This window comes from Leuresthes tenuis, unplaced genomic scaffold (genome assembly GCF_036924035.1).
Source record: "Leuresthes tenuis unplaced genomic scaffold, fLeuTen1.0.hap1 SCAF_9, whole genome shotgun sequence".
Lineage (NCBI taxonomy): Eukaryota > Metazoa > Chordata > Actinopteri > Atheriniformes > Atherinopsidae > Leuresthes > Leuresthes tenuis.
The window spans coordinates 8,416,645-8,444,175 of NW_027325363.1; the positions used below are offsets into that span (position 1 = coordinate 8,416,645).

Below are 27,531 nucleotides of genomic sequence, written 5' to 3' on the forward strand. Positions count from 1 at the left end.
TACTTGGACCTTTCTTTTAGAACAAGACAAGCTCGCTGCGGCTTTTTTGGTTCAGTCTTGGTCGGTGGAAGACCGACACCTCAAACAGAAGGTTGAGTTCACAGTGTTTCCACTACGCGGGACCAAGCATTTGCCGCGATGTTGGCCCACAGCTGAAACTACAGATTTGCTGGATCTGATAAATGACAGGTAACTTTTCTTTTTGTTAAAAAACGATATCGTGTTGACTCTGTTGTAACATTCCCATTTATCCGAGCTGAAACTACAGTCGCTCCTCGTTAACGTTTGTGGTTAGCTAAACGTCAGCGGTGGCTAATGAGTGTCTCCAGAGAATACAGCATGTCCATACATACGTGAATTGACTGAAGAAACACGAAAGCGATACTCTGAGGGTTTTAAGTGGCTATGTTTATCCCTTTTGTTGACAGTTATTCGGTATTTTCTATAGTCAGCCTAGCTGTTTAGCTTGCTAGCTTGCCGATGCTTGACAAACACGCAACCAAGTCACGCAGACGGATCAGACTGCTGTCATTTGTCAGGATCTTATTATTTTTCCACTTGTAAGTGTTTGTAAGCATGCAGTTAAGGGCATTAACTTACAATTTCAGAGAGAAAGTAGGAATTTAAAGACTTCCTGAACTAAAACCAGACTTTAGCCAGCTAACGACAATGTGCGGTTGTTCATTCAGGAAGAGGAGGCATACTTCAGAAGTGATCTTTACATAACTAGACATATTTCACCAAATACTGTCACCTGACTACAAGTGTCGACTCCAGCAAACGTTATTATGGTCCTTTTTCATGCACCGTCATCACTGTATCCAAACTTGTCTGCAGTATAGTATTTACATCAGGTCATAAACTTTGATATGTGAGAAATGTGTGTAAAACGGCCTATCAAATATTGTCACTTGAGTTGTTTGTCCTATACAGACAGGCATATAAAGTGTTATAATATATATCACAGTTTGTAATCATATGTAAATACTGCTGAGCTATTCTAGATAATGCTCATAATGACTAAATGAGAAACAATTTGATAAAACAGTCAAGCAGTGACGGTACAACTGATATGTTTACAGTACTGGGTCCCAGCAGTTAATGTAGTTTTTTTCCCCTTGGGAAAGCTGTGTCATATATGCTCTAAAACATCAAGCAGTTGGTTAGTTATGAAATTGGACTGGATTTCTAAGTTACTCTCTCTCCTTTACAGCTCGCAACAGTCATGGAGCTCCACAAATCTATGACCTTGTGGATTTTTTGTTTGTGCCTCATTGGAGAAAGTACGACTGAAAAACAAAGTCCCCCCACATCAGATAGCCAGATTGTTGAAAACGGTGTTTCAGGTGAGTAATCAGACATGATCTTAACCTGTTGTAGTCTTGTCAAAGGTTACTTTATCCTTTTCTTGAACGACACTGACACACACTATAGTTTGACAGAGTATTACAGTTCATGCCCCATCTTTGTGATTGTGCATGCACTAAATGTAGCCATGCTGAGAATAGTACAGCTGGCATTTGTCATTAAATCCTGTCTGCCAACTTAGAGCAAGCCACCTAGTCAGACTGAAGGTAATTGAGCTAATGTTCAATAGACTTAATGACAGAGGTTTTAAGAATCCACTGGATCTGATAGTGATGTTTAAGTTGTTTAACTATTTCAAAGAAATCTTAAATTAGCCATTTTTTTCCAACAGTTTCCCTCACAATGTTTGCAGATTATTTAAAAATGGTCTTCAAGCTTTTTTAATTGCCGAACCTTGCTTGTTATTTGTAGTTAATTTTCTTGATTTCTGTCATGATTACTTGTGTTTATGTTTATTTATTTAGCAGACACTTTTATCCAAAGCGACTTACAAATGAAGATTTAACAAGCTATATAAAGCTAACAATAAACTACATAGATTACTTGCCTCCGTCTGGGAAGTGACTTTGTATGGGTGTCAATAGCGGACTTACACTTAAAACTCCGGGTTTTTAAAGTGTGCTAATGTAACAATTTCAATCCGTTTATCCAAAAAATAGCTGATTTTATAAAAAATAAATAAAAAAATAGTCATTTGGATTTATATAACTTTGCATTTGCAAAGTTAATTTTTTAGTTTTTTCCAAAAACAAAACACTGCTAACGTGTACAGATGAGCTCTTTGTAAGAACTGTTGAACATATGTCACCTAAATCACTCACACAGTAGTTAAAATATACTTGAAATATATTTATTGCTGCCAGTAGTTTCAATAGGCCACAGTGTGAAAAGAATATTTGTTTTTCATATGGTAGTGAGGCCAAAACTTTACGAGTATCCTGAATGGCGATATGAGATGGTAACTGTTGCAGTTGTGAGGTGGCAAAGTTCTGGAGTGTATCGTCATCTAAATGCAGGCACACAGAATAGCTTATGTAACCTGAGCTCAAAAAAAAGAAGAAAAAAATCAGGCTGACTGGTATGTAAATATCTCATGTCTCCCGAGGTTTGCAAGCCAAATGAGAAAAAGGTCCAGCTTTGGCGTTTGAGAATGTTACAGGTTGTAGACTTTTTGCTGACTGTCATTCTTTGTTAACACAGTGAATAAGTCGTTGCTTTTGTGGTATGTGGCTGTGCAGGTTTACAAAGGCTGAAAAGCTTGCAAGCTGTGGCTCAAAAATTAACTTTGCACTACACGGAAGTTCACTGTGTGCATCCAGCCCTCCTGGTTTTGGTTAGTAGTTTCACATAGGGCACAATTGGCCAACGACAAAAAGGTTTAGAGAAGTATACAGTAATGGAAACGGAAAGTGTTTCGGATTATAATCGGTGATGTGTTTTATATGGTTTTGTCTCTCCAACTCTTAAGCCTTAAGCCTTAAGCCTACTTGTCAAAATAGCTTGTTCTTGGAATTTATTTGAAAGAAAAGATATAATTTGTTTATATCTATATATATATATATATATATATATGAGTACATCAGTGAGAGGAAACATTAAGCTGTAATTTCCAGCTCAATGCAACCCAAATGCCTTCAATTTATTATACACAATTATGTCGGTGGCCGTGACCAATGAAGAAACAGCATCAGTAAAGTTTTGTGGACCACAGCCTGATCATTTTATAAAGGGGAAGTGAGGTCATGTTGGTACAATGCTGCGACATATTGTTGCATAATGATGCAGGCAACGCTGTAAGCAATCACTGCCTGAGAAGTTCTGCCCCAAGTTTTAAACCAAACCACATTGAACTTGAATGAAACACTTTATCTAATCAAACTAGTGTTGTGTTGAGTAAAATTTAATACAAATACTCCTTCCCTTTGGTTGTTTGAAAAACACAGACTCAGATTCAGTAAGGAAATGTAAGCTATTGTTTTATGTTGGAGGGACAAGCTGCACTCGTCATCATCATCCCTGACCTTCATCTTCCTTTTTTGAGGGTGTAATGCAGTAAAATGCACAACAAGGCCTACTGTATTTGACATATACTTCTTCTGTAGCTTTATTCAACCACCAGGTGTGTAGGAAAAGACAGCAGCTGCAGAACAAAAAGCTTAAACAAAGCTCAGAGTTCAATGGACTTGATAAGAATTGAATAGTGTAAAAGAAGTCCTTTTGGTCACTTTTTTTGCAAATATACCTGGATAACAATGAGTTGAAACTTAAAACATATTGCTATATCCCATGTCGCCTGTCATGGCTTTTGACATAACTCTTGGGTGTCTGTAGTACATGCCGAAGATGGTTTCCTCTTTATGGGAGTAGTAGATTTATCTGATCTGTAGCAGAGGAGTCGCAGTCCCTCAGGAAGTACAGAAGAGACAACGCAGTGGGCAGACGGGGACATCGTTGAAAGACTTGCATTTCTCAGTTGTCTATAATTAATTGTGAAACCCTATTTGCAAATATTCTTACACATAAATTGTGCCTTCAAAAAACAAAATCAAAAAGCCCTTTTTGCATTGAATAAACTGGTGGAATCCAAACTGAGGATAAATGTATATATGAAACCGATCTGGCTTTAAGACATGATGTGTTTTTAGTCTACACAATAAGTCTGGCAGTCTTTAGTCTACACATTTCTGACAGATACAGTCAGACAATACTTGGTAACATTAGGACATTGTGTAAAAAGCCTTATATAAACAGCACTTTCTCTGCAGCCAAGGAATTTTGCAGTTCAGTTATTTCAGCAGGACAGAGCGGTTTAGTGAGGGCAGCTGCACAGAGGGCATTTTCTGACCAGCCACAAAAAGATTAGAAGCCAGGAGCATTTGTGGCATTGCAGTAGTTGTTCATGTTAGTTCTTTAAGTTTTTCTTAACTGTCAAATTAAGTGTTTGATTTGGTGAATTTGCACATTGTAAAACATTCTCTAATCTTAATTTGTTTTCGTGATTGTAGGTGGACAAATTTGAACAATTTCTTGACATGACTCTGTTTTTCCACCAGATTTTTGTCGCATCGATAAACCTCTATGCAAGGATGAGAGCGCCATTCTCAGCTTTGAAGCTATCCGTAGTATCCATAAGCAGATGGACGATGACGCAAACGGCAACATAGACGTTGCAGAGACAGACGGAGTAAGTACCAAACTAAGAAGTCCTCAACAAGAGCTGATGATCCACTGAAGGCACATATTCTGCTTTTTACAGCTACAAAGGGTGTCCTCATTCAGTCTGAAGAGCTTTAAAGATGTCATGACTGTAAATTTCTCATTCTAAGGCTTTGTCTCTGTGGCAGCGCTTTAAGTATCTGGGATTTCAGTGTTTGTACTCCAGAGCACTTTTTTCAGAGGTTTCTCTCAAATCATAGATTAAATTAATGTTTAGTCTTGTTGTGAATGGCTTTCATGTTGCGTGAAGGTTTATGAAAGCACAGCACTACCACCTATTTCTGTTCAATGCTCTGTTATTAGCTCCGTAGGATTTCAGACATAGGACTTGCCTTGAATATGGCCCCTGCAGTCCATCTGAGCCTCGTTTAGGTTTGATTCGCTTTCTGGCGTTTTTTTTTAGGCTAGATCAAAGAAGGCAATATCATTACCGCAGCCTCTTACCTTTGTGAAGAAACTGCTGACTTGCAAATACCTTTAAGGAGAAACCCTAAGTGTAGTGTAATGAGCACTCATTAAAGGTAGTGATTTTGAGCTGGGAAATGGCTAAGAATGATACTTTTTGATACAGTGAATGAAAATGTTCCTGTTTCTGGTTACCGCACTGTAATTAGATAAAGAGGAGAGATGATTCTGTTACGACCAAGATCAAAGAATACATCTGGCTTCAAGAATAAGCCTCAGATCTTGCCTCATACAGGTCGTGTTAATTTTCCAGTGAATTTATTTTCATGAGTCAAATATTTTGCCTGCAGTACAGACAACCTCTCCACACTGTAGTGAAATCCACCTACAACAAGCTATGCAGAAAGAAAAGCATCATGAGTTATTACTGTCTTTTACCCATGTTGCATGACTGCTTCAGTGGGGGTGCTGCATGTGTGGTGAGGCACATTTTAAAGACCTCGTGAGTGGTTTAGCCCACAGTAAAGTAGGCCATCGTTGTCCAACAGGTGACAACTACCATTCTACTGGGAACAAAAGTAGAATCTAGTTTTATGTTAAGGTGGCAAGAGTTCATGGTTGAGACACGGATTACATGAGCTTTAGTCAGAAAGACTGCTCAACTGGTTCATGTTTCAATAGGAACAGTAAGTGAGGGGATATCTGCATTTAGATCTGCAGGGAACACGTTACTGAATGGGGATGGAAATTACAGTTGACGGCACGCGTTTGATGACCATGATGCTTGTACATTAGTGTAATGCTCGGGGAAAAAAACAGAAGGGGAACTTGTTTTCAGGTGACTGAGAATGTCAGTGCAAAATGTCATTTGACTGTCTAAATGAACGGTCTATCACACAGTTGCACAGAGAGACATATTGTAATAAGGGGTTGCTGTTTATAACTCCCATTTTGAATATGAGTGCATATGCAGAGGTTCAGTTGTGCAAAAACCTTTTAGATACAAATAAACAGAATTGTGATGAAAGTCATGATTGGCAAAAACTGCTGTGCAACACGGCCTTCAAAACACCATGTAACGCCATGCCGTCATGTTGTCGTAGTTCCAGGCTCGTCTCCAGGGAGGTAGTGGCACAGTAGCTACTGCACCGGATGCACTGTGGTTCCAGAGCACTTTGGGCAAACTGCTATCATAGGGAGTGTACTTTTTCCAGTGGTTTTAGCAAGTGTAACCACATTTTGAATAAAACAAAAGCTGTTTCAACATGCTTGGTGTTCTTCGATTATATTGAAAGTTGATAGCATTTTATTTAAACAATATAAGACATTGTGTGTGTTGTTGTTTTTTAATTAGTCACCTGTCTTTTATGTTTGACCTGTGTACTTTCTTATTTTGGCAAAGTACGTGAGCTTCTTCAAGTATTTTCTGGTCATTTTCTTGATGGCTTCACTAAAAGCTGTAGCTCTGTTGATTAGTTGAGGCTGTTAAAGAAAGAACAATGAGAGGGCTCTAAGTGCTTTAGTTGCATAAGGTGACACTTGATCACTAGAATGTTGCACAAATGTATCAAGAAGAGAGAAGAAAAGACTACTGCCGTCTTGAAGATTGCAAAACTTACTAATTTCCTCAGTTCTGTTGGGTTTCATTGTGTCACAATCTGGCCTTTAGTTAGCGATAATCATTACATGCTGTTGAATAACTATTAACATGCGCGAGGATGACGTTCTGTGCTGTTCCAGACAACTGAATAGTGAGTGAAACATCGTAGACAATATCTGCTTTATTAATAGTTTAGATATTTGTCATTGCTGTGACTTTCACAGTAAGTGAAGGTATTACACACACACACACACAATCCTTTATGAGATTCATAAAGACCACAGTGGTGAAACAGGTCAAAGTGCTCACAGCAAATCCAATTCTTAACTCTGTCTAGAGATGTTAGCACCACATTTCAATGAATCAAACCCCGCTCAGGTGCCTTTTCAGCTTTGGATTTCAGCGCAGGGTTTGAGCCTCGTTTATGTCACTTCTGCTGATGTGGAAACGTCTTTGTCGTCCTGCAGTTCCTCAGAGAGGATCTTAACTATCACGACCCCAAGGCCAAGCACAACACTTTCCACGGCGATGACCAGTTCATCAGCGTGGAGGACTTGTGGAACGCGTGGAAGGGTTCTGAAGGTACTCTGAAGCACAAACAGACCTGTCTTTTGGGTTTTCTCCCCATCTTTGAGTCTAAGTTATGTTCCAAACTGTTACCTTTTAATACCTACGTTATCTTTAATGAGACACTCCATTTGACGGGTTGAGAGTTTTTGTTTCACCAGGCACGCGTCACATGTCAAATTACACATAATAAAGCACATTTTAGCGTAACAAAATTGTAAATAAATGGAGATGAAAATGCCTTTGGCAGTTAAGTTCTGAAGGTAAAAAGCTTTGAGTGATAACATGAACTTTAAGCTACATCGGTGTGTAATGTAGCCTGCAACACAACCTTCCCACAGTGATATGTGGCCTAGTTTATTTGCACCAAACCAGTTAATAGAAATGTGTTTTTATGTAGTGACATTAGAACTATTAATGCCATTTACCCCTGTGTAAACATCCCTCTTAACAAAGGAACAATGCAGTTCCTGGGATTCCATGTTGGGCAAACTCTTCTTATCAGCGACAGATAGTCGTAAAGTGGACATCATTGAATCTGTCAGCACAGAATTCACAGTCACTCTCTCCCTTGTTCTGACCATCTGTGTGGATGGTCTGTCTTCTAATCAGAGAGCTCTTTTCCTGAGCTCTTTCCATGCTTGGCACTCTTGTCTTTTCACACCCTTTCCTCTTTAATTTCTTTTGCTTCCTTTTTGCTTGTAGTGCTGACTAACTGCATTGCAGGTTCTTGACAAAGCTCTGGAGGTTTTAGCCAAGAGCAACATACGAACACTAGACAACCCACTTTTGACTCTTTGCCAAAGAGCTGGGGAGCAAATATGCCTTTCTTATTAATTACATTGGATAGACCATTGCATGTTACTCTGTAGGCTACCTCTTTAGATAATTTTGGGTGTCGTATGTAGTCGAGCTGTATGTACACATCAGTTGAGATTATAACTGTTTATTTGAACAATAGTTTTAAAATCTTCAAAGTCAGTGAGACTATTGTTCGCTCTCGGATTTAGTTTAAGATATGCTGATGATTGCTAGTTGAAACAAATTGAAGATTCAGTGTGGTTTGTTGGCTTTCTTATGAATTTGGCATTGCATGAAAACAAATTGATTAAATTAGATTGTATGTCATTAATCTCAAAGTCTCATGAAAAACCTCTCTTGTGAATTAGCACTAAAGAAATTAAATTAAATTGAAGTGAACTGAATGTACTATTTTGGTAGTAGACAGCGTTTTTGAGGTGGACAGCCCAAAGTGTCTCGTCTGGAGATGCTCTGCAGGCCTGCATTAAAGCTATCTTGAATTCTTTGCTCGTTTAAGGGACTTTTGCCTTCAGACTGGTAAGCGAGTCAAACACATGATTAGTTAAGTTGAGGTCAGCTGACTTGCTGCTTTGCCCCAAAAAGAAAAAGAAAATATATAGCTTTTCCTGAGTTCTTTTTGTTCTTTGTCCCTCAGTGTATAATTGGACAGTGGACGAGGTGGTGGAATGGCTCATCACCTACGTTGAACTTCCACAGTACGTGGATGCATTTCGCAAGATGAGTTTCAATGGAAGTGCTATGCCAAGGTAGGAGATCTCATGTCATATTTCAGTGACTTCAACCTGCTTTGCATCAAGGCAAAAATAGCTTCTAGTGACAAATAACTTTCAGCTTTCATAAGGGGAATTATATTTTGTACTGGAAAAAAATGAAACATTAAGTCATGGCAATGGGGATGTAGGAGAATAATGCCAATACCAATAATACCATTAATTACCTTCTTTATACCTCAACTTTATAGTGCCGGCAATTAAAAGTATTTTAGATTTCAAATTTTGCTCTTTTCCCACCAAATCATCCAAATCTTTATTCTGATAACCGTGGACCAGTCTTGACTAATGCCAACCTCCCATTTTTATTAAGTCACAATTGGTGTATTTAATAACCATTAATGCTTTAAGAATGATTTGTTTGGATGAGAAAGATCTGTGAAGGGATCACTTTACACAGAGCTCAGAATGGATTGTACCCTTTGCTATTTCTTCCTACATCCTGTAAGATGAACATGTGTCTGCTCTCTCTCAGGCTTGCTGTAAGGAACACCAGTCTGACACTCTCTATTCTGAAGATTTTGGATCGCAGCCATGTGAAGAAGTTGGAGCTCAAGTCTTTGGACACTGTGCTTTTTGGAGCGCCCTTGAGTATGTGAAGCTATTTATTTATTTTCAGTTTGTGTCGCAGCTCTGCTTTGTGCTGTCATTGGTTAGTTCCAGATACTTCAAAACCACGGCAAGAGTAGGGTATAGATGAACTCTTTATGTTTTGAGGAGCTTTCTGAATATGGAATGACATGTTACACCAGGTCGCACTGGGTTAATGAAATCTTCCTTAGCATTGTTGACAGACTGAAATACTTTCTCGTGCCCAGAAAATAGTTTACATGTTTTTCTGTTGCCACTATTTTATTAAGATACTGGTCCAGATGCACATGCTTTTTATTTTTATTTTTTATTACTGACCAACTGCAAGATGTATCTATCGCTTGTTCTAGAACAGTTGATTAGTTGATTTAATCATCTCTGGGTTATGCTCACTTTGAATAAAGCGGGTACACTGTGAATGAGAAAAGACTCATTTTGGAAACGGATTAAACAAGAAATCCTTCATTTTGACTTTCAGTGCACATTCATGTTTAAAAACGCAGCAGAGGTGAAAAGAGTTTGCTGTATTCATTATAATCACGGTGCTTTGTCATGATACATCAATGTTTTAATCTACTTATTCAGTTTTAATGTGATTGGAACAAAACATTAGTGGCAGTAATTGAAGATGAAAATATAAATCAAACTAACTTTAGTTTGTTTATGCGCCGTGGACATAAACTCATAATACAGTCCTGTAAAGATATTTCTTTGCTATTTCCAATTGAGGAAGCATCTATTTTAAGACCACTTTGAGTCATTGAATTAGATTTAGTTGCTGATTTGGTAATTGTATTTCAACATGAAATAATACAGAAAATGACTGAAGGCTGCAGCGCTTATTCAGAAACCAAATACCGAGAGCTACGGTGTCCCAGAGGAGCATGTGGAATACATGTTGTGTTGAGGAATATTACTCGATGTGTAATGTCTGAATGTGAGAGACGGCATCACTGTCTCTGTCTTCACATTAATCACTGGCCATAAAAGCGGCAGCGAAAACTAAGCCTCTGCTTCTGTCCCGACTGTGTCTGAAACTGAAAATGATTCAGGTCGGCAAACTCGAAGAGACGCAAAACTTCGGAACAAAAAAACTCGCCACTTGCTGCAACTCCTCGTCAGAATCTGTCAACTGAAAACTGTGAAACATCTGCCTGCAGTTTTGAGACAGCTGTTGGCACAGTTTTCATTTTTCACCAACTTTTCCATTCATCTCGTTGCTCATCATTCATACTCTGATGTATTCATTTACTTGAGCCAGCTCATCTTTAATCTGTACGAAAGCCAAGCTGTTAGCTCCTGTATCAGATTCGGTGCTTAAAGAAGTGAGATAGGGTTGGACTGCACTGCTCTGTATTCAAGACTCATCCCTCTGCGTACTGAGACAAATAAACACACCTCTCTTCCTCTGCCTTTCCAGTATCACTGCTCCAATTTCTGCATTCAGGGGCTTTCATCTTTGAGGCTACTGCCACAATGGTTAGGGTGTGTCAGCTTTTGTATGTGGAGCTTGAGATTTTGAGGTTATTTTTTTGTATATTAGCTCCATCAGTGCATTCGGAATAACCCTGCTAAAATGATCGCTATCTATTTTTAAGATACCCTGTTATTCTGTAATTATTAAATGACATTTTCCATCACTAGACCTCTGATGCAAGCTGTAAAGGATATTTTAGTTTCCAAAAAAACTTAATGGCCGTATTCTACGCTGGAGAACAGCTAAGAATGAAGGGAAAGTGTTTGTATCTGGAAAAGGATTACTGAAAGAGCTCATCTGGTCCTTAAAGAACGCAAGCATTTGCATTGCTAAAAGATTGCACAGTGTGTAGTGCTCTGTGTCTGGCACATGCTATTGTGGTTGTTTTGTTAGTCGAACCTAAAAGAAAGACATTAGCAAGGGCCGTCTGGCTTTGACAGCCTCTCAAAGCAAGGGGTTACCATTAATAGTGCAGACTGTGTGGAGCAGCAGCATTTTAAGACGCACATTACAATAGGTTAAGCCAAAAATAGCAGACAGTTGTGTAATTATTAACCCCGGCATATTGGGATTATGCTCTTTCCAGATTTGTTGCTCATTAAATGTCACTTGTGCTCTGTTGATGGCAGTTCTTGCAGGGATTTAACATGTTTATTGCGTGTTGTAGAAAATCACTTTGAGTCGAGAGATGTTGTAAGAACAACTTGAACGTTTCTTAGAGAGCGAAGTTCTCTGCCAAGGCCAGCGCACTATCTTGCAATTACAGAGAAATTGATCCAGATCTGGAATAAAACTCTGCCAAGTGTCATGAAATCCTACATCTTGGCAGTCTTTCAAATAGTATCACCAAAGACTGTAAGGATTCCAGGAGTAATATTTTATTCTACCATTAGGGCTGGTGTCCACACAGTGCCAGAATCTGTGTTTTAATGTGAGAAACGCTGCACCTTCTGTCTTTTCTTCAGAGCTCTCCACTTTTTCTTGTCCGGCCACTCAGAGCACACAAAGTTGAAAATCACCGATGTTGTCACGGATGTTTTCTTTTTTTTTCTCAAGCAACCAATCATATGAACAGAAACTGTTTCCCTGGTAACCAGGAAAATGGGAGATAAACTTGTTCCCACTATGTCTCTGTTCCAAACAAAGAGGCTAAGACAGAAATATCAGAACAAAGAAAAGCCCGCTGTCCAGATTGATTAAATGACCAAATCACATTAAATGCTGATGGTAAAAGTTTCCCATTTGTGATGTGATGGCGACAAAGCTGAAATGTTTTGTTAAAACAAGAAGGTTACCCAAGACCTTGATTTTCATTGTACTGATATCATCGACGGATTGTGTCACCGACATGCCTCAACACGTTGTCAGACTTAGTTGAGAGACGAGCTCATCAAGTTCTCTGTATGAGGCCAAGTGTTCTCCATTTGCTGCTCATTATGAAATAGACCGTGTTTAACTGTGTTTAAGCGTATTTGGGCAAATAGTCTTAAATTAATTCAAATGCAAAGTGCAAATGTGTTGTCATGTTGATGTTGTCATGGCTCTAAAAAAGAAAAAAAGATTGCAGCTGCTGTATCAGTGCTTTTCGGTGAAATGCAGGCAACAAGCGCTTCCAAGTACCAGAAAAAAGCTCCATGTGGACACACTCTTAGGTTTGAAAGTCAAGTCAAACACGTTCAGTCTTGCTTTTTACAATCTAAAAAAATCAGGCAATTTATCTTTCACAAGAACGTTTGTTTGGGCAATCAAGTACTGAAAAGTCATGATGGTTTACCAGGCGAAAAGGGCTTTTGAAACTTATTCTTAACACAAAGAATTTATTTTCATGTGAAAAGCTATAATAAAGGTTGGTTAATAAATCTGTGTGAAAGAATATGTGCACACTCAATGTGACAGTGTAATGAAGGGCTGAAATACTAACTTTCATTTTTTTTTTTTTTAAATGCGTATTTTGTTTCACTGATATCAAAGAAAGAAAAAAGAAACGTAAAAACAATCTGTATTGGCCATTGGCTGGCGAGCAAATTATTGTCTTAACATCGTGGTGATATCAACCCAATCGCTCATTCTCGGGACAAAAGTCATGAACACATTTCCCCGTGCCCTGCCTCCCTGTACTGGCTCCCTGTTAGAGTTCATCTTATCTTGAAATCTTATACCTCACCTTCAAAGCCTGAAAAGGTCTTCCCCCGAAATACATCTGTCTTATTAATCTTTTATGCCCCCTCCTGACCATTGATATCTGCAGATACTGCCCTGCTAACTATTCTAAGAGCACAGCTTGTGACAAAGGGAGACTGGGCCCTTTCCATCAGAGGCTCCATAACAGACAGATAAATAAGAGATCGGTAGCATTAAGCATCTTAGAGGCAATGCTCAGTATTTAATTTAATGATGCACACTGCTGCAAACCCAAGAGAGATTAAGGAGACATGCACGCCAGCTGAATACTGTGACCTCATTTTGCGGACTTATGCATATTGTGGTTAAGAGATAATAATCTGCATATAGCAGCCAATCAGATGATCTGCAGTCCAAGTGCAGTTGTGTTTTTCTTACATTGCTGAACTACAAGGACAGCAGAGCAGTAGTGTACATCTACCTTGTAGATTTAACGTTTCAGTTAGTAGCTGTGGTAAAATAACAGCCACAGCTTGCCCTACTTCCTGAATTCTGATGAGATCACAAGCTAGAGAGTAAAACATGTAGCTTACAGGGTGGCATGGGATGATCTTTATTTAGAGCAGAAAGAGGTGCATGTTAGTAAAGAACTATACTTCCAAGCTGCATTTCCTCATGACCTAATCTGTGGCATCTAAAAGTATACCTTAGTCTTTTGTCTCACTCCAGGAAGTACAAGTTCTGGTTTTGACATCTCTTTCCTGCGCACTCCCTTGTTGGTTTTGCAAGAAAAAAAACGTGCCTCAACAAGTAACTAACAAGGCCAAATGACAGGGTTTGTGTCAGGTGCTGCATGCATGCTGTTCCTCTGACTTTCCAAATCACAAATTCACTTTATTAAAGCTGAACATGACTGTGGATTTAATTTAGGCCTTTGTGTCAAGTTGAAAGGTGATCTGATTCTCATTTAAAGCTTCTTAGAAATGGAGAGGTTGCTTTCCAGCTGGTGAGATCTAAGGTAGCTGAGAATCTCTTATTCAGACCACATATCACCATAATAACATTGTTGTTCAAACAAAAATCAGCTACGGTTTAGTTTAAAAATGAGGTTCCCCTGTTTGGTTTTCTTTGCAGAGTACAAGCGTTTGTTACTGACTGAAATAGGTTGTGTTAAGCTGCCTTTATCGTGGTCTTTTGCATTCAGACCCTCTCACCGCAACCTGAACTTGTGCTACTGACTCTTCTATTTGTGTCACTTCACAACATTTGCAGTATGACTATGCCAAGCTCAGGTCTCACACCACATCCGTGTGAGGTTGTTCGACAGCTTTGTCTCATGGCCCTCATACATTTGCTGTTGCTACATATACTGTTGATTAATCTGATCTGGTTTTTGTATTGATTGTTCTGGATATTATTAGACTGAAATGTAACTTGTCTTTCTTTCTTTTTTTCCCTTTCTACTAGTGAATAGACATAACCACTTGAAGGACTTCATGCTAGTAGTGTCAATAGTCATAGGGATGGGTGGCTGCTGGTTTGCCTACATACAGAACCGCTACTCAAAGGACCACATGAAGAAGACCATGAAGGACCTGGAGGGCCTGCAGAGGGCTGAGCAGAGTCTGCATGATCTACAACAGAAGTGAGGGTTTTTTCCACCACCCACACAACAAACTGTTGCACTCTACAACAACTGTAACGCTCTCTATTTGATTTTACATTTCCTTAAATTTCAGTATTGCATCTTATAGTTTGATTTGATAACATTTATACACACACATTTTGTCTAAAGTTCAGCACTCACTGCTTCAGATAGATTTAAAACCATCTCTATCACCTATAAACAATAATCAACCTGAGCCATTCTTAGACTGGCACCTTTGAATGTTTAACCTCAAATATTCACTGAATTAACCCCCTTAGTTAAGCCAATCAAGTGACCTTAAATAAGGTTGTCTGTTTATTTTTGTGACTGGCTGAAGGACGTCCTTATTAAAATGAATTAGACAGTATAAGGTCATTTTTGTTTTGTTTGGATACACTCTTTGGTGTAATGGTACATGTCTACAGAACTAAATTGTCCAAATCCCTTCATTTGAAAGTCTTGCCATAGATTAGGAATTGGTTTACGCACTTGGTGCTACAACATTGCTGTACAACATACAGCATTTTTTTTTGTGCAGCATGAGTGCACTAAAGGTCCATCTAATCAGGATTTGAGCTGTGGATATTGCGTCCTAATCATTCGTCTGATGTTCATGCAGAGAGCTTTGCTTTGGGCAGTGGTGATCAAAGCCACTGACCGGGTGACCTTTGGATTTTAATCTGTTCGACCAGTTTCTTCTAAAATATTGCACACAGTGACCAACAATTGCCACGAACAGCACTAACAAATGCTACTTGATATGAAAATTGAACTTTGTGTGTCACTGCAAAATACGGTGCTGGCGACATCGACTGCATGAAGCTCACATAAAGGTGGCTTTTAATTGTTTAACTGTCTTTCTGAGGCCACATTTAGGCAACACAATAGCATCACAACTGTGCAAGATGTTAACAATATTGTACAGGTGTGATGGATTGACATCATCTGTTCAAAGACACGGTCTTTTTGAGCTTTATTAGAAAATAAAGCACCCTATATACAACCAAATATGTATATGCACTCAACTGTATGAGACTATTTTGGTTCTGTTATTTCTTCAAGGAATTTTAAGAATGTGTTTCAAAGCACCCACCGTTCCCTCTTCAAAAGATGATCAAACAATTATTTCATGCAGTCTTTCTTTTTCTTTTTTTTTTTTAAAGCTTTCGAAAGGACAAAGTGCAGGGACAGTACCATAAAAGTCATCATTGATAATAAAGTGACATTTGTTTTATTAACGTTTAGTCATCTGTTCTTTGAAGTATTTTTTTATTAAAACCAGCAGTTACTACAGAACATGCACTGTAACCTGCCTTTACTACAAACACATTAACATAGAATTCATTTAGAAATCTGAAGCTGCAGCTTTTGCATGATTAAATGAAGCCTGACACAGTGAAGACAGGAATTTTAATGGTCATCTGCTGGTTTTAACACGAAGTCTCAACCTCACTGCATGGGCTCCATTTGGGAAAAGGTCAAGGAATTTGAAAGCAGAAGAAAAGAGTCAAATGTGACAGTTATTGCTCAGTGGCAGTTTGTTGATTTTGGTGAAAAGACACCTAAAGATAAAACACCTCTAACTTTAGGCTCAACAGGTAGAACAGATCAAAGAAGGGCCAAATTGCAAAGACTTGAATCTGGGGATGTCATGTTTTGTTAGATTAAAAGCAAGTGAGGAGCCTTTTCCCTGACCAGAGGAAGGAGCAGTGACAGGCTCTTCAAGGCTTGATTCTTGGAGACTTTGAACAGAGACAAATGAGCGTTACTCTTTCTACTCTGTGACCCACAAGACTTGGTGTTCGTATCAACTGGCTGTTTAGGATACAGACTTTTGAAACTTATCTCGATATCCTTTGATGAACAGCAAATATCCTGATAAGACTACATTTAACCAGCTGAAGTGAGCGTATTGAGATGTGTTCTGAGGAGCGAGCTTATTCTATACTGAGCAACGGAGACATTGACTGCTACAGTGGTGACAAATCATACGCTCAGTGTCCCTCTGTTAGACTGCCAGGCCAGTCTGAGCATTGGCTCAGTTGGGGTATATTTTGATCATTTTAACCCTCGTCTCTACCAGTTTTTAAGTGGACTTTGATATATCTCTCTAGCGAGGCTAATTGCTCACATTCAAACTTGAGTACATTTTGTGAAATATCAGCAAACAAAGGCATTTAGTATGCTGTGCACATACCCCATTATGTCATAACTGCTTGAGATACCTTGTTAGAATCTGTTTTAGTGTTTTGGAGCTTCACCTAAAGTACCCCGACCAGAGCAGGCACTGCATTCTGCTCATATCCCTCAAATTGTGTCCAATGTTTCAGCATTGCAGTATAATTTATCTGCAGCAACGTGAGTGCATTCAAACTTTAACTGTGGAGTAAGAGCTCAGAGACAGGACAGACAAAAGTCTTGTATGTTTCTTATGAAGTAGCTTACATGTCCTAAAGCTTGATCATATGAAATGCTTGTTCATTACAGTGAGGATTTGCACTTCTTTTTAAAATATATAATCAAAGTGCCATCTTACAGCCATAAACTGTGAATTAGTGACTTGCAGGCAAACGCTTGCATCTTTTGGTATGTCCTCTGTCTGTAGCCTTGCCTTTCTTCCTGATCCCCAGTGCCAGCTGCTGTCTTTCCATACCTTCAAGCAGATCCTGTGGTGGTATCAAGTAGCTTGGAACAAACATGGCTTCCCCTGTTGGGAGGCAGTGAGCAGAGGCTTTGACATGAGCAGGATTTCCTTGGTGCCTTTTACAACCTGGTTTGACACAGCCTGTGTCTCACTGATGGTGATAAGCATGACCGCTTAACATGTTGGTCTTATTGCCAGTTCCCCCAAATTTGGATGTGGGTGCGGTGTGCAGAGAGACATCCTGAAAAATGACTCGTGACAAGGACATTGTGCGTGACAGACTTTCAGAAGTTATTTGGCATGTGAGCTTGTTTAAGATAACACGAATATAATAACGTTAACATTTCCTGCTTAATGCTAAATTAATATTGGTTCTGTTAGTAAAGCGGGTTAGTTTGAACAGCGTTTGGTATCTTTTTGCTGAACATTGTGGCTCCACCAATGCTTTTAAATCTTTGCTAGAGTGAAGTGGAGGTCAGGGTCGAAAGCATTAGCAGGAGTGCCAACTAGCCACATTTTCCATAGCTAGTGTTCTGGATCAGCTTTCATTTGTCTGCCTGGGCTGTTGTTTTCAGTGTAACTGGGGAAACGTGCTGCTCCCTAGTGACTGAAAGGTGGTTTTACCTTTGCGATAATGAAAATATACAACTTATTTTCTAACATTTTAGCTTAATTTTAACATGTTTACCTCTGATTAATGAGCCAGACCAGTGACTCTTTGGGTTGGGTCCATACTTCCCATGGGGGGTGTTATTATCTGAAGGCCCAATGTCAAGTTTATGTTTATGTAGTTCATGTAGATTATGAAGTACATTTATACATACAATTTTCTTACTTTTTTATTCTAATTTTTTTTGTTAGATGTGGATAAAGTCATTTCATAGTTTGTGTTGTGATAAACTGTGTGTGTTCAAACACAAATGATAAGCCATGGAAGGCAAGCTTTTTCTTTTTTTCTAAATGTATGTGTAAAAATATCCCACACAGAAACCAACACATACACTCAGGATACTACAGGGGCATGGGGTGTCACACTGTGCTGTTCTAAAGTTACATAGTGACAGCTGTTCCCATTCTTAGCTGAGCTCCCTCTGATGTTGGTTTATTGTGAACTGCCTAGCAGCTGACCACGGTACTTTGCTTTCTTGATGTTAGCCATTGTTTCCGGTGATGTATGTCTGATGCAATGCCTACATTCCACACATTAGTGCCACATGCTTTTGCTTACCCGTCTGTCCATAGACAACTACACTGGCACCAACTAACTAGGTTACTTTTCTTAGCCTTAGAAAGCACCCACTGATGACTTGCATCCAAGACCAGATTAAAATAAAGATAACAGTTTCCCCGATGTTTCCCTATCCCCAGGCTACAGATTGCCCAGGAAGAGCATCGCACGGTCGAAGTAGAGAAGGTAAACCTGGAGCAGAAACTGAGGGATGAGATAAACGCAGCTAAGCAAGAGGCCCAGCGTTTGAGGGACCTGCGTGAAGGCACAGAAAATGAACTGAGCCGCCAAAAGTATGCAGAAGAGGAGCTGGAACAGGTACGCACACACTGACCAGTGACATCTAAACATGGCATATGTTCAGATGTGACTGGAGTTTTATAAACTTTGAAGATGGCATCTGTACCATATGTTTACTAGCTGTGGTATAAATGCACCCAGTTAGGTCTTTGTCCATTAGAGGTGATCAAAATGACATGTTATTGTTTTAATGCTCTTGTTCCAAATGCCAATCGAGCAATTGAAGCTATACAGGGCTTTGGGATTGCATTTAGTTACAAGGCACTTCAGACCAGTAACTCTTTATTTGGTTTACACTCATATTTATGAAGTCTTAATGCAATACCTTAACCGTAGCTGTGTCTGAAGTGTCATCACGTTTTGAGTAGATAGTGTTAAAACACATCAGTTATATGCTGTATTGAAATATTTAGATTCTTGTATAATTTATGAAGGAATTTCATTTCTTTGAAAAAAATGATGTAGAAATGATATATTTTTATATATCTTATTAATACTGCACATACAGAAAGCAAGAAAATAATTTTCTACAGTCTTTATCTATTTTAGTACAATGTAAGATTTCATGCAAATAAGTTCACACATATTTTCAGGTTTTATGTAAAGTTAGCACTTCTTTTAAGATATAGAAAATGTTAGAAATAGAATTCCATAATTGTGCCATTTTAGATGTCGTCTGTTTGTGTTTCTGTAACCAAATGTTTGAACTCTGTTGCAGGTACGCATGGCTTTGAAGAAAGCAGAGAAGGAGCTGGAGTCACGAAGTGGCTGGTCACCACCAGAGTCTCTTCAAAAGTGGCTGCAGCTCACCCATGAGGTTGAGGTGCAGTACTACAACATCAAGAAGCAAAACGCTGAACGGCAGCTCCTCATGGCCAAAGAAGGGGTAAGCATGTAAAAACCTAAGAGGAAATGGCTTCCTGTTGAAGGTTTAATGTTACTGCATTGATATGAAGACAGTCCCAGACCCTTTGACCCATGTTCCGTCATTTTTATTTGTAAAAAAATAGTAAAACTTCCTCTCCTTTTCATGATTGTCCAGTAACAAAAGTAGTGTAATTTAGAAAGGCAGTGTAATTAAGAAATAGTGTCATTTCCAAACGCAAAACTGTTCATGTTTCAGGGAAAATGCAGATCCAGTCATTTTACTTACGGTAAAGGTGCACAGAGAACTTGGTCATTTAATCATTGATTTAAGATAAGTGCTGTTTCTCTGAATAAAGTTCCACACAGACTACAAAACAGTAGATGCAGCAACTGGAATGAAAGCAGTTGGAAGAACCATTTAATGATGCATCACTTGTAAGCAGATGGTGATGGGCTGACTTGGATACATTTTTTTTCTTTTCAAATTGGAAAACCCATGTTTCCAAATGGCAAACAATCCCAGCAGTAAAGCTTTTACACTTAAGTAGATCCGCTCATGCAGGAGTACTCTGCAGAGCTGGTAGAGTTGAAATGCTTCACAAAAGCCTTGGTATTTTTTGCCAAGTTCAGCCTGGTGTATGTCTGCTTTTAATGATTAACTCCAACTTTGCATTAAAAGCAAATCCTTAGACCTGCACAGCTAATAGATTGGCGACAATGTCTTCCTCACTGCTGCTATTGTGAGCAAGATGTTAGCTGACTAGTCTTCTGATCTTCTGAGCGTTTCTTCAGTTAAAACTTGCACAGAAAAGGCTTCGGATAGCTTGTGGTTCATGATCCCTCAGCAGGTGGAACTTGTCATGCAATATTGTAACACACCTTTTTTTTTCTGGGAAAGATTGGTCAATTTAACTGTCATTTCACATAGATCCCTCATTGCATTACTATATTGTCACCTGCGGTAATTCTATGGAGGATCCACCAATCACAGAGCTGAACACATTTCATTGTCTTCCTAGCAACAAAAACCAGGAAATGTTCTGATGGGTTGACAAACTGGCGCCTTATGGTTAATAATAATTTGCCAACTTATGGTTCGCACTCTAAATGAAAGCAGTCTGATGTAATCTGATTAATTTTCTTCGTCTTAGTGAATTCTTGGACAGTTTCTGTTCCCGGGCACAGTACGCTTACACAGCAAAAATAAAAACGTTGGTCTCTTACAGGCAGAGAAGATAAAGAAAAAGAGGAACACTCTCTTTGGGACTTTCCATGTGGCTCACAGCTCTTCCCTTGACGATGTGGACCATAAAATATTAGCAGCAAAGTAAGTCGGACTGTAACGGTGAAACAGAATATGTAAAGATATGTGAATGTATTTTTGTTGATGAAATGGAGAAAGAGAACTTGTCTCTACTTGTCTGTACAGTGATCATAAAAAGGTCAATTTTTTCCCTCATCTTCCTTTCTTTTTCCCTACATTCTTGTTTGTTTCATAGACAAGCACTTGGTGAGGTGACAGCTGCTCTGCGGGAGAGGCTGCATCGCTGGCAGCAGATAGAGATCCTCACAGGTTTTACCATCGTCAACAACCCAGGCCTTCCTTCACTGGCCACGTCCCTCAATCTCGATCCCAGCTTTGTGGGCGGCAGAGCCACACCCCAGCACTTTGTCATGTCTGATGACATGGACGACTTGGACGAGGGCATTTTGCCTGGAAGCCTGCAATGTAAGGGTTCATCCGAATCTGTGGGCCTTTCAGTGGGGACTAGCAAACAAATCCCTGTTCACCCAAAGACCCTGCTGGGGAAATCTAAAAATCCACCCACATGAGAATTTAGACTGTTCACGCAACATTTACTAGAATTTGTCTTCGTGGCCTCCCTGGTGATGGAGGAAGTCTGCGTTCAAAATGTCTATCACTGAATGAGTGTTGATTTTGTATGATGTAAATTCAAGTAATTGTCTTGTATTTTTTACACACAATTCCAGTTGAATGAGTTTTGTTAATCATTTTCTTTTTTGGATTACAGTGTTTACATAATTCTCTGTGAATTATTGAGACTGAAAACCTCTGTGACTTTGCCTCTGGAAATTGATCTGTCAAGAAAAATACAATTCTTGATGAGAACAAATTTTTTTGTGTAGGCAATTTGTAGTGGTTGTGTCCTTATGTGCCTCAAACATGTTAAATAGATTTTTGTCAAATTGCTGCAACAAAGGAAATGTGTCTTATGCCATTATTTCTCAAATTCCTATTTAAACTAATTGTGAGATACAAAATAATCCATAAAACTCAATTTCATTGCAGAATTACTAGGTGAACTCTTCATGCATCTTCATGTCAATAAAACCACTCAGCTGTTAGCCGTAGCCATGTGCTGGTTCTACACTATATTTGACTTGGAAGTTGTACTTCAGAATTTCTTTCCAGCTGGAATAGTGAGTGAGCCTTTTTAAAATCAACATTAATTACCCCCTTCCATCTCACCCCCCTCCCTCCCTCCACCACCTTTCTGCCATTTGGCTTCCAAACACCGTCTCATTGGCCTAACTACAGATGGCAACCTACAGCTGGAGCGGCGAGCCAGTGACCTGTGGTCCATTTCTTCAGACTGCCAGCCCATGTGGAAATATCCTGGTTGGCTATTTAATAATGCCCCAGTTCAGTCCTCAGTCTGTCTCTCTCTTTAACTAAAAACTTCACAGAACCTTTATACTTTTTAACTAGCAGTAGGCTGCAGATGAACACAGCTGAGAAGGAAAGGAAACCTTTCCATGTTGCGTTCATCTCCAAACTCCCCTGATCTTGCCGTATTAACTCCTGGTCACACGTACTCCTCTATATCTTGTCACCACCCAGAGCACCCTTGCATTCTTCCCATTCTGGTTTTCTCCCTTTGCCTTTTATTTAAAACATGCTCTGCCTTTCATAAAAGGACAGATTGTTTCTGAACATTGTCTTCCTTTAAGTGAAAGAAAATAGTCTGTTTAGTTAGATTTGATATTTTTCCTCGTTAGGAGGAGAGATAAAGCAAGTGTTGGGATTATGTTGCAATGCATTAATGATGTATAGTACAAAGGCTAGATTGGTGGGTGGAAATTATGACTAAATAATGGTTAAAGCAAGATAAATGTATCCCAACACATGGATGTCTTTCCACTAATTTCCCCTCTTGGTCTCGCCTTATCTGTAAGACTTTGATTCACGATTTGCTGTTAATAATGCTGTCGTTTTGTGCCAACAGCTCCCAGTATGATGTCTCTGCGCCAACGCCACATTGACCCCCAGTTGGCCATGGGCTCCCAGAGGTTGGTAGAGAGTTCCCTGCTCACGGGGCAGCAGGGAGAGGGTACTCCCTATCCATCTAGGTCTAAGGCTACATTTAGGCAGTCACGCAGCCATTCCTTTGGGCAGCTCGATTGTCTTCCTCTGCCCCCTCTTTCCTCTGCTGTTTCCCACCCTTCAGTCATCTGTACTTCCAACCCAAACCCTCAGTCCGTGCCATCCCTTTCCTCCTCCTCCTCCTCCTCCTGCTTACCCAGCTCCGTGGCTGCTGGGTTAGCCCATCATTCCTCCCATATATATCATGCTTCTTTCCAGCCCATGGACTCCATTCCTGATTTCTCATTCTCAGATGTCTCAAAAGTGCACTCCTTGTGCAGCAACAGCTTCGGGTATTCGTCTTTCTCCACACTCTTCGCATGTGCGTGGGTGTGTTTTTCTTGTTTTTCTTCACTACCGGCTGTAATTAAATTTTTTTTTTCACGCTTGTAGCCTAGCTACCTCCTTTACATTATTTTTGTCATCACTTTCTTTTATCTTTAATTTCATCGCACCTCATGCAGCATTTACCATTTTCAGCCACTTACAGTGTTCCTTGTGTCCTTTGTCCTTAACAACTAACAAGTCTGAAGTTCCACTATCCAGGCAATGCTTGGTGTATTTGTGGCTTTGCAGGCATTGTGCAGACAAGCCCAAGCATGCAAGAGTTCCTCTTTGAATTTTATTTTGGTCTGTTTTTTCCTCTTATTTTATCTAATTTGTGTATTTCTTTCCATCACAGGGACCTAAATCGCTCCGACTCCGATTCTTCGCTGTCTCTCTCCCAAGTTGGTGATCGTCTGTCTGCCTACAGCTCCAAAGGCCACCTTATCAAGCCCACCTCTTTCATTTACGGGCTGTCCAGCCGGGCAGATGATGCAGTCTCACTGCACGCTCATACCCCCAATGGAGGGAACCGCATTCATGAGGGAGGTGCTGCAGAGTTTGTCTCCGACAGCCCGATACTCATGAAGGAGATTTACGGTATGGAGAAGTCTCCCAGCTTGGGAGAGATCAACACCTTGTCAGAGTCCTCCCGTTCTTTCAGTCCTAACTCCACTGAACCGGAAACACCATCACCTACAGGAGGGCAAACGGCGGTCGTTGGGGCAAAGGGCAGCAGCCGCATCCCACAGCTGACTTCCAAGAAGAGCCCTCTGGAGGAAGACAGCGGTTCAACAGGAGAAGACACAGATTCCACTGCCAGCCGCAAGAAACACACCTTCAAGATCTTCAAGAAACAGAGGAAATAAGAGCTACAAGGACTAAAGGCTATCAAAGCTGTTTGACTGTATTTCTCCGTCTGGTCTATTGTTGTTTTTGTTTGTTTTATTTTAGTTTTTGGGGTTCATTTATGGTCAAAGGATGGCATATTTCGTTGCCATTGCATCTTTCTGTAGGTTACAACACCTACTGTGAGAAACCGCGGGAGCAACTGTTTGGCTTTATCTGCTTTTTCAGTCGATGTTAAATATGTGGGGAGCGGGCAGGTCTGTATATTGGAATGTTAAGTATTATTTATTCCTGCAGGAAATTGTGCCAGTCAAAAATTCCTCCCTCTGGGTTTTTCTTTCTTGTTTGACAATCTATTACATCTTGCATGTCTTCTCTTTGGTGTGACTGATACTCAAATGCTCTCAGTGTTTGCCTTGTTCTTGTCGCTAATCTGCTTAGAAAACACTTGATGTTACTTTGATCACTACCTAACCACCAATCCTACAAATCCAAAGTGAATGAGGACTGTTTTTTTTTTTGTTGTTGTTGTTTTCCTCCCATTTATTATTTTTTTTATTGATGGGTACAAGTTTTTCTGTCCTCTGTTCTGTAGGTAAAGTAAAGGACACATTTAGTGGAACATCAAGCAGTAGTAGCTTAGGAACCGGAGCTTCTCCTTTGGCTGTCAAAACATGTTACCACCTTGAATACAGTATCAAAATAGCAGCTAATGGATGTGATTGACTGTCCCAAAAGTGAGTGGATTAGATTCAACCCAGGAAGCACAATTCATGACGTTAAAGAAGGACAATCAGAATGCAACATTAACCATTTTGCTTTGAGTTTTTAATGCTAAGCCTTTAGTGTATGCAATTGTGGGAGAGTGGGGCATGTCTCATCTGTCTCTTGCAAAAAAAAAAAAAAAAAAAAAAATCCAGCTTTGTCTAGCAACTTGTTTCATTTGATAATGAACTTAAATACTGTTTCTTGGAGAAAATCTGAAAATACAAGGGACTTCATAACAGCTAACTGGTATAGGACCATGTATTGAATTTGAACATTTAAGATGCACCTTTGACAAGGAAAGCCTAACTTGTATATGTTTAAAAAAAAAAAAAAAAGAAAAAAGAAATGGTTATGTTGTATTTTTTAGGTACTTGCAGCTAAAATCCGATCCCATAGTTTTTCATTTAATATTTGGTGAACAGGGTGAAGGTTTAAAGTCTCAGTAAAGCAGAAATAAATATCTGTCATTGTCACATCACCGAAAATGTTATTAAACATCCAGCCAAACACAAATGATAAAGCAGTTGCTAAGTATTAAAAAAGAGTAAAAGAGTATTACTCTGAGATGCTGATTGACGGGTCTTAGACCAGCTTAAATAAACCGTACAAGCAAAGCAAACCGAGCTGAGTTAATTTTGAATAAACCAGACTGCTCCAGTGTGAAATCACAAATGGTCCACTGCAGTTATTAAATACAGTTACTTTGTGGATGTGGACTTAGGTTACCACTATAGTTAAGTTGTATAGTGCTTTCACGGTGAGAGTATTCATTGGCAATTGGAAAGACCAAGTATTAATTTCGCTACTAAAAAAAGAGCGGTAGTGCATCTGTGAACCCCACCTGTCTGTGGTGCTCAATCAGAGCAGCGCTGCACAAAATCAAACCATCGGACATCCACTTCCACTTGGTTCTAGGAGGTGCAGCACTTTCAGAAAATGACATGAGGATGAGTAAATCCTCTTAGCATGTGTACGTTCAGTGTTCTAACGACCCTGATGCAAGATGTTAAATTGGCCTTTCAATCCAAGACTGACTCGGATTCTCTGAGCTGGGTGTTGCACCTGTAAGATCTCTGATTAAGTGTTTCATCTTCACTCTCAACTCTTTGAATCTACATCGCCATCTCTGTAGACTGCCCAAGTTCTACAAGCGTCGACATCCAGGGAAGATGCATTTCCCCGTCAGGGGCAGGATATTCAGCTAGTTGGTCATGACAGCTGGGGGTATATATTTGCCCAGCCCGATGCTAATGCATCATGATAGGTCTACTTATGTTACTGCTTGGGGACAGGGGTTGTTTTTTGTTTTTTTTTCTCACTTTGAATACTTTATTGCCGGGTTATGAGATTTACGATTTCGAACACGTACCTTAAATCTTGAACAGAAAACTGATGAGAACCTGTTCGGCAACAGCACAACACCAATTCCCAATCTTTTAAATGTTGCAACTATTGTAAAACTATTACAACATGCATCCATGCAAATATCTGTATTTGCTTTACTTGGACTTGGCTTCTGGTATCTTGCGCTTTGTTTTTTTCTGTTTTAGATGGACAAGAAAAGCTGCGCAGCAGATTGTCAGTGAAGGATGGGTGTTTGTAAGGGCTAATGTTACAAGGAAAATAATTTGCTCCGTTTAAGATAAAAATGTTAAAGTTCTAACCGCTTAAGGTAACTTTTTTATGAAAGACTTGGCTCAAGTGTTGGAGGCAAAAGACCATTTGTGTAAAAGTGCCAAATTCCTATCTTTGTCAGAGGCCTTTGTATATGTGGTGTGTTCAAATCTTTGAATCCCTTTTACACATGATGGATCTGCACGATATACACAGTACTGTATGTCCAGGGTTTAAATGCTGAATGTCCATGGGTATTGTTCCTGTAACAGTATCATCAGTACAGTATGTTTACATTTGTTACTGAAATTTGCTATCCTCAGATTATTACAAAGAATCTTGTGCCAGTTTTAATGTCAGTTGCTTCGTTTAAGCAAAGAACTATGCATCAGTAGTTGTAGGTGATTTCTAAAGTAGTAGGGACGCCAGTACGCTTAGGGTGCTCCTGATGAATGAACAACCAAAAAGTGCTGCAGAAGACACAATCCGTCTCCCCCAGCCTCAAAATGTAACAGGTGGATGGGATGTATAAGACATGTTTTGTTTTTTTGTTTTTTTTTCAGAAGCCAGATAAAAGATATAAATTTCCTACTGGTACTTTTTTAAAATGTCATTTGTACCTTTTTTGCACGACAGCTGTAAATTGTTAATGCCACCTGAAGGTATGAGTGTACATGTGGGTGTGTGTGTCTGTCTGCTCCCTGTATATTAATGCACTGTAACGTTGATGCATGTCAACTGTCATAACGGAACCTATATTGGGTTAGAAGAGTGGATCAGCTTTAGCTCTCAAGTCCCTACCCAACTTTCCTCCTCTTCATTTTGAGCTTCTATTTATGAATACATGCAGTATATTTGTACAGAGAAAATGATAATTTTGCATCTACTGTGGTGGTCTAGACTTTGATGGCACTCCTGCATGATAGCAATAAACAATTTTGAATGAAAGACTAAAAGCTTCTTTTTC

At 39.5% G+C, this 27,531-nt stretch overlaps 1 protein-coding gene across 2 annotated transcripts; it reads left to right on the forward strand.

The window, feature by feature from the left end:
• The first annotated feature begins 28 nt into the window (after positions 1-28).
• On the forward strand, positions 29-27,520 carry LOC140314113 (stromal interaction molecule 1-like). Of its 2 annotated transcripts, XM_072392171.1 has the most exons (14): positions 29-189; positions 1,214-1,346; positions 4,422-4,552; positions 7,057-7,171; positions 8,613-8,724; positions 9,224-9,339; positions 14,405-14,582; positions 18,598-18,775; positions 19,476-19,643; positions 20,851-20,951; positions 21,124-21,353; positions 22,185-22,265; positions 22,873-22,936; positions 23,692-27,520. In XM_072392171.1, the coding sequence occupies exons 2-14, from the start codon at positions 1,226-1,228 to the stop codon at positions 24,200-24,202; spliced, it is 2,106 nt and encodes a 701-aa protein (XP_072248272.1). In that variant the 5' UTR covers positions 29-189; positions 1,214-1,225; the 3' UTR covers positions 24,203-27,520. The 2 variants fall into 2 exon arrangements, with proteins under 2 accessions (XP_072248272.1, XP_072248271.1); XM_072392170.1 differs by lacking the exon at positions 22,185-22,265.
• Positions 27,521-27,531: the final 11 nt, after the last annotated feature.